Consider the following 14,682-nt stretch of genomic DNA (forward strand, 5'->3'; position numbering starts at 1 on the left):
GTGGTTAAGCATCTAACTCTTGGTTTTGGCTAAGGTCATGATCTCAGGGTCCTGGGATCGAGCCCCTTGTCAGCTCTGTGCTCAGCGGGTAGTCTGCTTGAGGATTCTCTCTCCCTCTCCCTCTCTCCCCCTCCCCCCCATGCTCTTGTGCTCTCTCCCTCTCTCTAAAATAAATAAATCTTTTATTTTTTTTAAAGCTGTAAAAGTTTTCTAGAAATGGATTTTCAAAAAGTGAGCAGGAATTGTGTCGGGAGGCCAATTGTGTGAAGTCGTTCCAGGCAGAGGGTCTTTGCTGAGCAAACATGACGGTATGAAACCGTGTTAGAAACACTACAGTGAGTTTAAGTGGGAGGTGCGGGTGGTCCCTGAGGCAGTGACAGTGCAAGGCCTTTTCTCTGTGCTGCATTCGGTCCCTTTCTTCTTAAGTCGCATGTGTTTAAACAATAACAAAGCAATCACAAACAACAAGCCCGACTCTCTGATCCCCCCGTAAATGCATGATTGTCTGGCAGGTTCCCACCAACCACCACTCCCCTTTCTCTTTGGACAAACAGAAAATTTGTCTTAGGATCGGAATGCATGTTTAAAAAACAAGCCTGATCTGCTTTAAATACCAAAATCTGCTTCAATAACAGAGGTTGTGACATCCGCTGACAAAGCCAGGAAGTTCAAAGGCCCATTGGCCGGCACGATGTATTGAGCTCTGCTGTTGTTGGCATCCCTCAGCCCGCGGCTGGTCCTGGTGTTTGTTGTTCAGATCTGTGTGTGTGACCGAGACATTCCTCAGACCACAGGACTCTTTCTTCTGGAGGGGAAAATTTGTATTTTTAAACATGCTTTCTGAAAGCAAGAACAACAGTTGCTAGTAAGGGCTGCTACTGAAGTCTCTTGAATGGCAAGTTCTAGGAGTAACTCAAAGTCTATTTCTTGAGCACATTTTAGCCATTTTAAAGGCTTGAAAAAAAAAAGTTTACACATTTATTAACATTCATCACCAGAACTTTTTCATCATCCGAAGCTGAAACTTTGTCCCCATTCACACTAACTCCCCACACCCAATTCCCCCCAAGTCCTGGTAACTTCCATTCTACTTTCTGTCTCTACGAATGTGATGACTCTAGGTACCTAATATAAGTGGAATCCTACAACACTTGTCTTTCTGTATCTGGCTTATTTCACTAGTATCATGTCTTTCAGGTTCATCCATGCTGTAGCATGGGTCTGAATTGCCTTCCTCTTAAAGGCTGAATAATTATGTATGTACCACATTTTGCTGATCCATTCATCCATTGATGCATACTTGGGTTGCTTCCAAATCTGGGCTATTGTGAATAATACTGCTACGAACTCGGGTGTACAAATATCTGTTTGAGTTCCTGCTTTCAGTGGATTCTTGTTTTCCAAAAAAGCCACATGGAGGGGCACCTGGCTGGCTCAATCGGTAGAGCATGCAACTCTTGGTCTCAGGGTTGTGAGTTTGAGCCCCATGTTGGGTGTAGAGATTACTTAAAAAATAAAATCTTAAAAAAAAAAAAAAAAAGCTGTATGGAGCTGGTGTGGGCCCTTTCTTGAGTTTCTGGCTGTGAGAGGGCGCTGACCTGTTGTGAGGGTCCCAGGCCCCTGGAGCCTCCATCTCTCGCTCACAGTTCCCCCACCTGTGATCTCGGGGAGCCCCTTCCCCCCTCTCAGGTCCTGCCCCTAGGTGACCACGCGTAGGACACTCTGCACCCAGCCATGCACCCTCAGCTACTCCTGGCTTCTGTGTGTTCCTCAGTGGAACTGTAAGTGGACTGGACCTTTGGCATGAGCAGGTATATCATTCCCACTTTTGAGTGTCCTTGAGCAGCCTGTGGCGTATAGAAATTTTCCACTTCACGGGGCGCCTGGGTGGCTCAGTTGGTTGGGCGGCTGCCTTCGGCTCAGGTCATGATCCTGGAGTCCCAGGATCGAGTCCCACATCGGGCTCCCTGCTCGGCAGGGAGTCTGCTTCTCCCTCTGACCCTCCTCCCTCTCATGCTCTCTGTCTCTCATTCTCTCTGTCTCAAATAAATAAATAAAATCTTTAAAAAAAAAAAGAAAGAAATTTTCCACTTCGCTGAGGGATGAATTTGAACCTCACACATGGTGAGGTTGATGTGTGGGTGCAAGTCGCTTAGTGGGCAAGTCACGCTGGCCGACTGCCCAGGGTCTGCCTCTTAGTGAGGTGTCGTTGGCCGCTACTCTTCCCATCTTCGGCAGTGACTTTTGTGAAGTGGTAGAACTTTGATGAGTGTGTGTGTGTGTGTGTGTGTGTGTGAGAGAGAGAGAGAGAGAGAGAGAGAGAGAGAAAACGCCTCCAGTGCTGACTGCTAGGGCTGGCAATGGAAGCAAAAGGAAGTAGGGAAGCCTCAGAAACTCATGGTTCTTACTGAAGAGATCACGGGGTGGTCTCTTGAGCTCCACAGTGGCTCCGTAGTGTAGACAACCTCACCACACATTCATTACAGAGATAAGACCTACCTCTTTGTGACATTTTAGTGAGTGTCTCAGCCAGCCGAAAAGGTGCTCATTGAGAGATAAAACTTTAGAGAAGTCTGAAAAAGTGCCCTGGGAGAAAGGCAGGAGACTGTACAAACATTTCCAGGAAGCAGCACATGGCCGAGGCTCCAGTGTGGCTACTCAACCAATGTGAGTTTAAGTAAGGGCTGGTTTGGAAGTTTTAAGATGTGTTTTTCTTGGCAAAAGTTGCGGTTAATAGGAATAAACAGGCCGGTTGTCTGTCTCACGGCAGATGGGACTCCTCCTGAGCTAGAGAGGTGCTCGGAGGAAGGGAGGCATGCGTCCCAGGCTGTGAGGACTGCAGGCCGTGTGGGAGGTGGCGGCCTCCCATGCTAGATGGAAAGCCGTGTGAGAGACGTAATCAGAGAATAAGGGACGAAGCCCACCAGAGAAGGCCGTGAAGAGCTGGTGAAAAGGGGCGGAGGGCCTGAAGACAATGATGAAGAATGAGGAGAGGCCACTTGGGCCCTTCATAAATGTAGGGAGATGTTCTGTTAATGCCAAGCTGCCAACACCACGGCCATCCATCAGTACAACAGAGCCTGTTTCAGCGGTTCTAAGAAATCCCCATTGGCTCCATCCCAGGAAATACCCAAGAAGTGGCAAAAATAAAGAGGGATTAACAAGCTGAGTTTTGGTTAAGACTAAGGAAGGAAAAAAAAAAGAAAGAGAAAATGACAGTAAAAGTAAGAATAAAAGGGAAGGTAATAAAAGTGGGCACAAATGAGAAAAAAAGTTTTTTTCCAAATAGCGAAATGTTAATGAGTTGGAAAACCTAGACGAAACACATTTTTGGAAAAAGGGAAAATGACAAACTTGAATCGGGGAGAAAGAGAAGATTTGATTAGGACGGTGGCCGTTAAAGGCCAGTCCCAACTAGAAGGCCAAGGACCAAAGACGTTCAAGTCAGAGTTAACGTCCTCAGTAAAGATCACCTTCATCCTTTATAGGAAGGTAAGCAGGGAAGCCGAAGCACTAACTTATGTGGTCAGTATAACCTTGTTTCCAAAACCAGACAGTTGCGTGGCAAGCTAATAAAATTTTAGGCCCCCTCCAGTTATGACCATAGATGCAAAGTCCTAAGTATAATGTTAAGTGAAACAAGGGGAGGGTAGGAGATCCGCTGCCATTCATCCTGCTCCCCTCCCCCCAGCACTGACAAACCTGTCTCCCCTTGGTCTGCGGGTTCTGCTTTACAGCTGTCTCACTGACCTGGTTGCCACCTCATTTTTGTTTCTGAAGACAACACAGTTCTGTTTTGTTGTCAGGGTTTTTGCTGGAAATCCATAAAAGAAGCAGAGAGGGACCTCAAGTGGGTAAATTACACAGGTTCTGAAACCTCGCAGAGTTTCTGTACTGAACATTCCTGGTTTATATTTCCAAACTTCTTTTTGAGATGGTAAGTGAATGAGGATGAGATTCATGTAACCATTCTCCTTCCTTCTGGCCACCTGCTTGCTGCCTGGTTCCCAGTTTGGAGACCTGAAGAGGCCTCCAGGACAGCATGATGGCTTTTCACATTTCCCAGGGTGTCCAGACTGAGCGACCCATCCCACGACAGCCTGCTTCTGCTTCCCATTGCAAGAAAGCAAGTCCGTAGGCTCACCTTCCCAATGGAAGCTGTCTTGGATTTTAGAATACAGAATTCTGGGAAAAAACATCTTTTCCTGAGCAGGCTTTCCAACTGATAACAAAGTTGGGTCTTTGGTTCACCCACACTCTCTGTGCTACCTGTTCAGTGAGACTGTAGGAGCGTGAGTCCCATTACTGCCATTCGTAAGAGACTTTTCTGTCATTTCTAGCTTTGAGAGATGTGGGGGTAACCTCTTCCCTCTCTTTTGGCCTCTAGGTATTTGCAAATATTTTTTTTAAGTTTATTTTTTTTAGTAATCTCTGCACCCAACATGGGGCTCCAACTCTACCCTGAGATCAAGAGTCACACGCTCTGCCAACTGATCCAGCCAGGTGCCCCTGCAAATAATTAATGATTTCATTGTTCCCTCCCCCAGGAAACACCTGGTTTCTTAAAACTTGTATCATGGGCCAGAAAGATGGGGCATTAGGACAGGGCGAGAGATGGTGCTGTGGGCAAAGGCAGGGTGACATCCTCTTATCTGGAGGATGTGGGAACAGATAAATGAGCACAACTGACCTTGGGGATTATTTCTGCACATTGAGACAAGATGGAAATGCATATTCTTACTAGCTCCCTGCCCTGGAGAGAGTTGGGTGAGATGTTGGCTATGTGCCTCCTCTTTTGGAGAGTTGGGAAGTTAAATGTTTCTTTGAAGATTCTCACCTCCCAAATAGACTAGGACTTAGCATTTTTTCCACCAAACACTTACCTCAGAGGGAGCACTAAATACAGCAGCCTAGCAAGTGTGTGAGGGAAAGGACGTAAAATAGAAACGGGTGATGTTTGGGATCTGAACTAACATGAACTCAGCTTGTAAACAAGGACTCTGGAGAAGATTACCCAAGTCCTGCTGGTCTGATGGCCTTTTGTTGAAATTATTTCTGTAGGTCATCACGGCTGGCTCGTCAGTATTGCTGTTTGATACGACCCTGACCAGTGCAACGGTGGGATGGTAAGTCTTCTGCACAGAGAGAGGAAAAACAAATTCATTGTTTGGGTTTCATCAGGATACTAATTTCTTTCTCTCAAATGTTGAAGAAAGGGTGTTTGGGGTCTATATTTTGTTGACCTGTAAATATACATTCCGAGGAGTACATATATTATGAATATGCAGTTTTATGAATTTTCACAAACTGATTATCCCGAACCTACTATAGCCAGCACCCAGATCAAGAAACAGAACATCACCCGCATACCTGACAGCCACTCGTCCACAGAAGCGTAAGCACTACGGGTGAACCACTGGTTTTATATAGTTATTTTTCCAAGATTTTATAGCTACTGTGTTTGGACGAGGATTCAAAAGCAGACCTGTGTGTGTCCAAAGTCCCATAACCTTCATGTACCTCCTTAGGAGTGACTAGGCAAACACCAAGGATTTACCAGCAGTGGAGGTATAAGAGAAATTGGCCTATATGTTCCTCTTCTCACCAGTATGACCATCTATAAAGAACTTCTAGATAATTCGACAGCAACACAGAAGGAGCGTTACCCAGGACAAGACAGCTCTATTTCTTGTTCAAGGGCTGACATGGTGAACTAAGAATGTCCAGTGAAATGATGATAGGAAAAAGATCTCATTGTCTTAGGTTTTTTAATACTATATAATTCTATCAGTTAGCTAAAAATATTTATTGAGTGACTACTGCATGCAAAATAAGACATCATTCAGCCCTCAAGGAGGGGAAGAGGCAGGGAAATCATAAAGATAATTTATGGGATAAGATAGCCATGGTCTGAATGCACAGCGAATGCGAGGGCCGAAGGAAGGAGAGAGGACGGGCCATCAGGAGGGCTATCGAACTGGCTTGACCCGGACCTTACACAGAACAGAGAGGCTTAGTGCGGCTGTGGGTGGAAGAGGATTTGGGCCCTCTGGCCCCGGGAAGACAGGGAAGGCTGGAGAGGCAGGAGGTGCCCATGGTGAGAGTCAGTGATTTGGAACCAGAGCTGGGGCTGTGGGGCAGGGAGCTAATCCTCTGCTCCCTCCTTCTTCCCCTGCACCTGTCCTTCTAGGAAGGCCTGACACCCACAGCGGGCAGGTGACGTCCAGACACCCAACTGCCAAGATATCCTGCTACATTCTTAACACTCTTCCCCAAATGTCTGTATTCTCACCTTCATGGTGGTAGTCTAGATTCTTGACGGTGGTTTTCTTTCTCACAGATGAACCTCCAACAACTCTGTTTTGTACAGAATTTCAGAATGAACTTTAAGAACCCAGGTGTGGAAGTGAGTGTGAGAACTAGCGGAGTCAGATGGCTCTCCGGCAGGGGGGAAATGCTCAGCCCGAGTATCTCAGCAGCAGTCTGTAAGAGGCCAAGCCTCCAGGCTCTTTCACATCCTGTGAGCTTTATGGTATGCCCTGCACAAAATGGAAAGAAAGGCTGTGTGTACTCAAATCAAGGAAACAGCATGTGTGATTATTGCAAAAGGAACCTTGACTTTGGAATTTCCTGATTTTTGAGAACTCTTGAGTTTAAGGATGGTGTGTTTTCAGCCTCAAAGAATTTTCCAACCACAGAGTGAGCCACCAGAAGAGGAGTGTCAGACCGTATTTCAGATTTCCTGTCTTTTGCACAGAGCTAGTCTGCATTGGCCATGTAGTGGTGTGCTCAGGCCGAGACTGGCTGACCAGCTCCCGGAGCCGGGGCCCGGGCAGGGCTGCCCGCTGGCTTGTGGGAGCTTAGACTGATCAGAAGTCACAAAGGGCAGGCACCGCAGAACCGTTTTGTTGGGACCTACCATGTTTGCCTGTATCATCGTTTCTTGTTTTTTGGGTCGCAAATTTTAAATTAGTTAACTGTGAGAAATCAGGTGATTTCCCCATAAGGGTCCAGATTTCCAGATTCTTTTGAAAATGGGGACCAACAGCTACGTTGGGCCTGTACTTCCCCATGGCACCTGTTGCTGGAATAGGTAGAGGCGGCCCCCTTATGTGGGCATGGACTATCGAAGTCAGCACGGCCTCCCCCACGCCAGGCTGGCTGAGACTGGAGGACCCTGTATCAGCTACATCCCAACCTCCATTTGCTCGTATTTCATTTCACAAAAAAGTGTTTGGTGGGCTGCGAGGCTACCGACACAGTCTGTGGCCCCAGCGAGGTCACCATCCAGGAAATGAGTGCACGATGCGTCATTATCTACCTTCTGGGGGGCAGGGGCAGCAGCAACTTTAGCTGCACAAAACAGCTCATCATCTAAAGTAGGGTTTTTCGGGGTGCCTGGGTGGCTCAATTGGTTAATCGTCTGCCTTCGGCTCAGGTCATGATTCCAGGGGCCTGGGATCGAGCCCCGCATCGGGCTCCCTGCCCATACGGCAGCCTGCTTCTCCCTCTGCTCCTCACCCTGCTCATGCTCAATCTCTCTCTCTCTCTCTCTCAAATAAATAAAAATCTTTAAAATAAAATAAAATAAGGCAGGGTTTTTCACCTCAGCACTGTTGACATTTGGGACCAGATAATTCATTGTAGGGGGTTGTCCTATGCTTTGTAGGGTTTTAGCTGCAAACTTGAGCCCCACCCCACTGGATGCCAATAGCACCTCCTTAGATGTCTCCAGATATTCCCAGTGTCCCCTGGGGAGCAAAATTGCCCCAGCTGGGAATCGTGGATCTAAAGGTTTGTGGTGGTTAATGGACAAAATGCCATTCAGAATTTCAGCAAGATCTTAGAAACCTGCTTATCTCCTAAATTGGAGGTTTGGTCAGCTTGCTCACGTGTCAGGTCCTCGGCAGCCCCTCCCACCCTCTCTGCCTACAGCCCCATCAGCTCGCACCACGCTGAGTGACAGGTGGGTGTGCACACCCCATCTACCCGCCGCTGTGAGCTCCTCCAGGAGGGGAACCATAGTCCTGCCCCTGTGCGTCTTTCCACCTAGCCCTAAGGGCTGAATAAATGCGTGGCCAGCCTTCTAACTCCTGTATGCAAGAAAAATTATAAACCTAAGTACCGATGTTGGTCAACTTTTAAAGTCTTTTTTTTTTTAAGATTTTATTTATTTATTTTGACAGAGACAGAGAGAGAGAGAGAGGGAACACAAGCAGGGGGAGTGGGAGAGGGAGAAGCAGGCTTCCCGCTGAGCAGGGAGCCCGATGTGGGGCTCAATCCCAGGACACTGGGATGAAGACCTGAGCTGAAGGCAGACACTTAACGACTGAGCCACCCAGGCGCCCCTTAAAGTCTTTTCTTAAAAGCAACTGCTCTTGGGACGCCTGGGTGGCTCAGTCGTTAAGCATCTGCCTTCGGCTCAGGTCATGATCTCAGGGTCCTGGGATCGAGTCCCACATCGGGCTCGTTGCTCAGTGAGGAGCCTGCTTCTCCCTCTCCCTCTGCTGCTCCCCCTGCTTGTGCTCTCTCTCTCTCTGACAAATAAATAAAAATCTTAAAAAAAAAAAAAAATAGCAATGAGACTGTAACAGCTATCATTCGATGGGTTTAAAAAAAAAAAAAAAAGCAACTGCTCTTGTCCAGCAAATCATCTTGTTTTTAATTACAAAAACAATCTACTGCAAGCCCCAAATTTAAATATCCAGATTAATATTTAATTATTCCCTTTTAATTAAGAGTTTTATGGTATATATAGATATGAATTCCCTCTAAACCAAAATTTCAACAAAGGGGATCCAACACATACAGAAGAAAAAATTCTGAACTGTGAGCAGTGTCCCTGTTGAGTAGAATTAGTTGTGGGTGCCCCTTCTTTGAATCCTTTTTAGACCAGGAGAGACTCTCTTCTCTTTGTAATAGTTTAGGTACAAGAAGAGAAAACAAATAACCAAAACACAACCTCTTTGTTCTGAGGATTCTGTGATCACTTATCGCCTTTGCCAATCATTCGCGGAGCCTGCCATTGATCATGGGTTACCATCCTGCTCGATCTTAGCACAAACCTCACTAACACCAGCAGTCTTTAGAAAGTGGTCTCATACCATCTTTGAGTAACGATGTCTTATGCCTTTAAGTTTAGGACACTGCGTGGAGACTGCCCAAACCCCTTTATCGGAAGAGTGAATTTAGGGGTGAAGGAAGTACTCCCCCCAGGTGCACCCCAGAGTGCAGCTAAGATCACAGTGACTGAAATTTATCAGTTTTCCACTTGAGTTAAAAACTCTAAAATGCTAAGAAGGAAGGGCTTTCTAAATAACTATCACTCATTACCTCTCAACACAGAGTAATTTATCAGAATATGAACTGTCCCTCAGCAAGTCTCCAAGGGAATGGTACATTAGGCAGATATCTTTTGGTGAGGTAAAGAGAAAAAGCCAAAATCGTTTGGATGTTGGATGTAGCTGATACAGGGTCCTCCAGTCTCAGCCAGCCTGGCGTGGGGGAGGCTGTGCTGACTTCGATAGTCCATGCCCACATGGATTTGAATATAGATGGGAGGAGGGGGAGCCAGGATAAGAATTCCTCGTCATTCGTTGAGAAAATACGTATTGGGTGCTATGTGAAGTACTGGGCCTCCAGCCGGAACAGGGTGCAGGGTCTGCCCCCCGTCTCATGGGGTCAGTAGGTGCTTGAATAAGCACGGCAGTGAATGTGAAATTGAGTTGGGGCCTCTTCCGATGGGAGGACAGAGAAGGATTGGAGGGGTGCTGCGAATAACCTCCCCCTCCCCGGAAGAGAAGCTCGTGCTGAATCTTTCTGGCTGGGGGTGCTCTCCACCCTGGTGTGTGTGCCTGAGTTGCTTGAAGCGTGTTCACTTCAGGAATGATGGGGATTACGAGATTTGCAAACAGTTCAGTGAGGCTCTGACTTAAATAGTTGTAATGCTATTAAGATTCCTGCACCCTGTGTCAGCTTCTCCTGCTGTTTAGAAAACAACATCAAAGCTCACCTCCCTGGCTCTCTTACCAGTAAACTGAACCGAGGTTTGTTTCCTTTCGGAGCCTTCACTAAGCTGCTTTGGTGTTTCATGCAATAGCTAAGCCCAACGGATGAGATGCAAGGTTATTACACTTGGGCATTGTTCTAAAGCTGTCGGGGGAGAAGGGGCAACGAGCCAGCCCATGGCCTGTTCTTCTCCCTGGTGACTAAGGAGGATTACTGGAAGCTGTAGAAATGACTGAGCCCCCGGTGATGTTGCAGAAATAAGCCCCTCCCCAGCCCAAGGGCCTTGCAGCCTTTACGCCAGGTCACCGTGACTCCGCACTTGCCCCGGGGGGTTTAAGAAGATGGGTGTGGGGCGCCTGGGTGGCTCAGTTGGTTAAGCGACTGCCTTCAGCTCAGGTCATGATCCTGGAGTCCCGGGATCGAGTCCCGCATCGGGCTCCCTGCTCGGCGGGGAGTCTGCTTCTTCCTCTGACCCTCCTCCCTCTCATGTGCTCTCTGTCTCTCATTCTCTCTGTCTCAAATAAATAAAAATAAAAATCTTTAAATAAAAAAAAAAAGAAGATGGGTGTGTGTGTGTGTGTGTGTGGGTGGGTGTGTGTGTTCCTTAAGGGATGTTGAAAGGAACAGTAGATCTGCATAAAAGGAGAAGACGCGCTGAGCCTCTGTACTGGAAGAATGGCTTCCCCTTCACAGTGACTTCTTCATCCAAAGAGAAGAGGTGATAGGGCCCTCCCATGTCCTGGAACTAGACCAGGGCCCAGCACAAATGGGTCGTGTTTCCAAATATGGTCTTTTGGAACTTGGACCCCGGTTTCTCACAGAAACAATCCTGTAAACGATGATAATAGATCTAGGAAGGTCCTCAGACATTTGCTTCGCTTATAACGTAGATACTAACTTCAGTTACGTTATTATGAGTTAAATGTGCGTTCGAGATAATTTATCGGCTTCTTGTCACTATTTCTAATATTTCTGTACAAAGAAGAAAGTACATTCCAACTTGGAGCTTCAGACATGAGGCACACATCCCCCTCACGCCCCTCGCCTTTCCATCCCAGCTATTCCCCTGCTTGGCGAGTGCCTCTGCTCTCCCCCGGAGCCTTCCGTCACAGGGACAGGAGAGGATGGTAGTTTGGGGCTTTTCACTGCTCTCTAGGGTTGACGGGGGTAAGGGCGTAGATCTGGTTTCTGGCGCTCTAGAAAGCAGAACTGGGACTCACAGGTGAGGTTGTAAGAAGCAGCTGCTGGGTCAGTCTGAGGAAGGACTTCCCCCTGGAGGGAGAAGCCATTTGCCCAGGGTCTTGCATGAGTAAGACGCCCATCGAGGGGGGCTTGAACCCCGTGGCCGGCTGCTCAACAGCGGGCCGTGCCCCTCATGTGAAGTCTTCGAGCAGAGTCGGGAGGCCAGCTCTCAGGGTGGGCGGCGGTCAGCTAGTCAACAGGATAGTGTTTTATCGCTTGTCCATTATAGGCCAAGTGCGGGGGCTGGTGGCTTCGTGTATATCCCTTTCAGCCTCACAGACACTGCTGGATGTGACCACCTCCCGTGGCCCGCCGGAGGCGAGAGCTGAATCATGCACGGGATCACGTAGCTCATCAGTGCCTGCCCCAGTGTGGCCCCAGTGTATTGTCTCGGTAGTCTCACACGCAGTTCATTCCTGTGCCGAACAGGGCAGACAGTACAAGTTAGCTTTACGTCGGAGTCACCACATGGGTGACATTTCTCACCGGGAATGTAGTGTGCACAGCCCCCGCGAGTTTCATAGAGTCGGTGCCCCGGGCGTACGTCAGAAACGTAAGGACGCCATTGGCTCAATGTGAGTGTGTGGCATGTGGGTACGTGGGGGAGGTGGGGGAAGATGGGTCGCACGCGTAGAACTGACAGGCTGTTGGCACCTCTGACCGAGGGCATTCCATCACCTCCGTGACCTCCCGTCATAATCCTGCAGGGATGGCCCGGCCCAGGGCCCAGAAGGCTTTGTGGGGAGAAGCTGGGGATTCAGACAGACAGCAGATTGTCTACGGAGAAGTTTAAAACAGAAAATGTACAGACCTTGGGATGTACTCAATTTGAGGCATGTTAAAATATTCTACTCCTCCTTCTCCCCATCTGCAGATTTCCCGCTACCTTTTCATTTTCGAATCGCTGACCATATTTCTTTCTGCTCTGATGGGAAATTCATGATTCACCTTTAGTATTTTCATCTCTAAATGTTCTGTTAGTCTCAGTGAAGTAACAGGGTTCGGAGACTGTCACCTCAATAATGATAAGGTTATGGAAACCTGTGTGGTGTCCTGTCATCAACCCTGACCAGCAGAAAGCCCCCGGTGGCTACATGGGGCGCCCTCTCCCCTCCGTGTCTGCGGCAGAGAATTTGCTGGAACACAGTCACCTCCACTGGGCCAGGATGAGCGAGACACACCCCCTTCTGCCCAGCGGGAAGGGATCAAACCCTACCTTGCAGCCCACTCCCCCTCCTGGCTCACCGCTGACGTTTACTTGGGACGACCAGGCAGATACAGGGCCAGACCCAGCAGCAGGCAGGCTCAGGGGATGGGGGGGGGGGGGTTGGAGAGAGAGTCCCCGCCCCAGAATGAGGGGTCCCTTGCCCTGCTGCAGGTGGGCGCCGGGCAGCTTGGTGGGTCCACAGCCTCCAGGCTCAAGGGACAGGAAAGCTGACCTCTTGCTGTTTTTTGCAGCCTCCTGCTCGGTGGACTTGGAGAGGCCTTGCTGGTTTTCTCGGAGCAGAAGGGCTCCTAAGGGCAGGAAGAGTCGACTCACAGGTGCCAGCTGGGGTACACAGCCCCTGGACGTCGGACCTCCCTGTCGAGTGTGTTAGAGGGAAGAAAGCAGGGACGGTGAGGCCACCGCTTCTCACTGCATCGAGGAGAACTCTCCGCGGGTCTCTGGGCTGCTGCAGAGAGTGGACTGTGTTCTGTCTTTCTGCTCCCAGAGGCTCCCTCAGGTCCTGCGGACCGCGCCGTGCCCAGGGGTGCAGACCCAGCTACGGGAGTCCCCCCTGTACAGGGATGGCTCTGCTCACCTGGACTGATACGCAGGCCTCCTTACTAAACACCTGTCACCAAACACTGCTTTGACTACTTGATGGTGGTGGGCTCAAGGCATTTCGTGGCACTTCGTTTTGTTTTGTGTTTTTACATCTTTAGAGACTCTTCTGGGGACGTCCTTCCCTTGCTCCCATGGGCTTGCCTGGAGCCTACCCTCAGCAGCTTACGAGCGCAGACAGAATTCCCCAGGAGGGCTTCCACTGGGGGACGGGGCAGGGGTGAGGGTTGAGCCAGAGTTCCGAGCCAAGGAAGACACCAGCAAGGACATTGTTACTCCGGATTGAGTGCCGAAGCCTTTTGGTGACCGTGTGTTGTGTTGTGTTGAATTCTGTACACACTTTCTTTGCCCACTGTTAGGTTCACTTGCTCCTCAGTGATCACCAAAGGGAATAGCGATTATAATTCTTGATGCTCCCTGGACAGTGAAACAAACATAGAACATATGTATACACACAGGCACACACATTTATATTCATATTCCTTAAAGCTTTTAATCCATTTAATTCCCTGATGGCTCAGAGGAGGTTTCAAATCATTGAACACTGAAGTATATATTTCAGGCTGGATTAAAAATTGGATGAAAACTCTAAACCTTGCCTCTGGGGGAGTCAAATGAATGAATATGCATGAAATGGTAACTTGATTCTGAACCCACAATGAAGGTTTAAGAGAATAGTGTCTAACTCCCAATATTTCTGCTCATGACAGGTTCTGAATACCCTAACTACTCTGCCGGATGTCGGTTTTGGTCATTCGGAGATGTAGAAGGTAGTGAAGTCATGGTGAGTCTTCCCCAGGCAGGAAGCCAGGCTTGCGGTGTTGGACATGCGCGTCATCGATGGAGAACCATCTTTAGCCTCTGGGAAATGAGCCTCTCCATTCTCGGCTCTGTGAAGAATAAGGTTAGCTCAGTCAGGGGCCATTCTTCCTGCATGTTCTCTCCAGCTTGTTGAAAAAACAAACAGAAAATGACACAGATGGGAACGGATTCGTATATTTGGAACTTTGGGCACCTTAAACCCATTTCCTTGTCTTTTCCTGGTCTCTGCGTGTCATTTAAGGTAAAGATGTTCAGCGTGACCTGGACACAGATGCTGTTTCAGTTTGCTTTTTGTTCTTCATCTGGGGTGTTAAACTGTATAAAGGCTGAGGATCAAGTAGAAAACTGAGTTTAGAATTGCCCTCATTCTTTTGCCCCCACAAAACTCTCTCTGTACAACTGAGTTCTTCTTTTATGGAAAGTGGCATCTGAAATGTCATCATAAGCCTGTCTTTCCAAGTGCCATTAGGGCAAGTGGAGATTCCTAAGTCTGGAAAGAATCATGCACAGTTAATGGGCCCATCTCTGGTTTCCAGGGGACCTGTTCTTTTTTTTTTTTTAAGATTTTATTTATTTATTTCAGAGAGAAAGTGAGAGAGCAGGAGCAGGGGGAAGTGGCAGAGGGAGAAGCAGACTCCCGCTGAGCAGGGAGCCCAACTCGGGACTTGATCCCAGGACCTGGGATCATGACCTGAGCTGAAGGCAGACACTTAACCCATTGAGCCACCCAGGTGCCCCAAGGAGACCTCTTCTTCAAAGAATCTCTACTGAGGATTTTTAAATTT

At 48.4% G+C, this 14,682-nt stretch overlaps 1 protein-coding gene across 2 annotated transcripts in view; it reads left to right on the forward strand.

The window, feature by feature from the left end:
- Positions 1–14,035, forward strand: part of TMEM241 (transmembrane protein 241) — a 113,587-nt gene extending 99,552 nt beyond the window's left edge. Inside the window, exons 14-15 of one of the 2 annotated variants that reach the window (XM_034996277.1) lie at positions 5,062–5,126; positions 11,522–12,077. In XM_034996277.1, the coding sequence (XP_034852168.1) occupies positions 5,062–5,126; positions 11,522–11,579 (123 nt within the window). In that variant the 3' untranslated portion in view covers positions 11,580–12,077. Of the gene's footprint in view, positions 1–5,061; positions 5,127–11,521; positions 12,078–12,708 lie in introns of those variants that run through there. The other variant, XM_034996276.1, reaches the window with a different exon arrangement.
- The last annotated feature ends 647 nt before the right edge of the window (positions 14,036–14,682 follow it).

The sequence above is a fragment of the Mirounga leonina genome, unplaced genomic scaffold (assembly GCF_011800145.1).
Source record: "Mirounga leonina isolate KUSES-001 unplaced genomic scaffold, KU_Mleo_1.0 Mir_93, whole genome shotgun sequence".
Classification (NCBI taxonomy): domain Eukaryota; kingdom Metazoa; phylum Chordata; class Mammalia; order Carnivora; family Phocidae; genus Mirounga; species Mirounga leonina.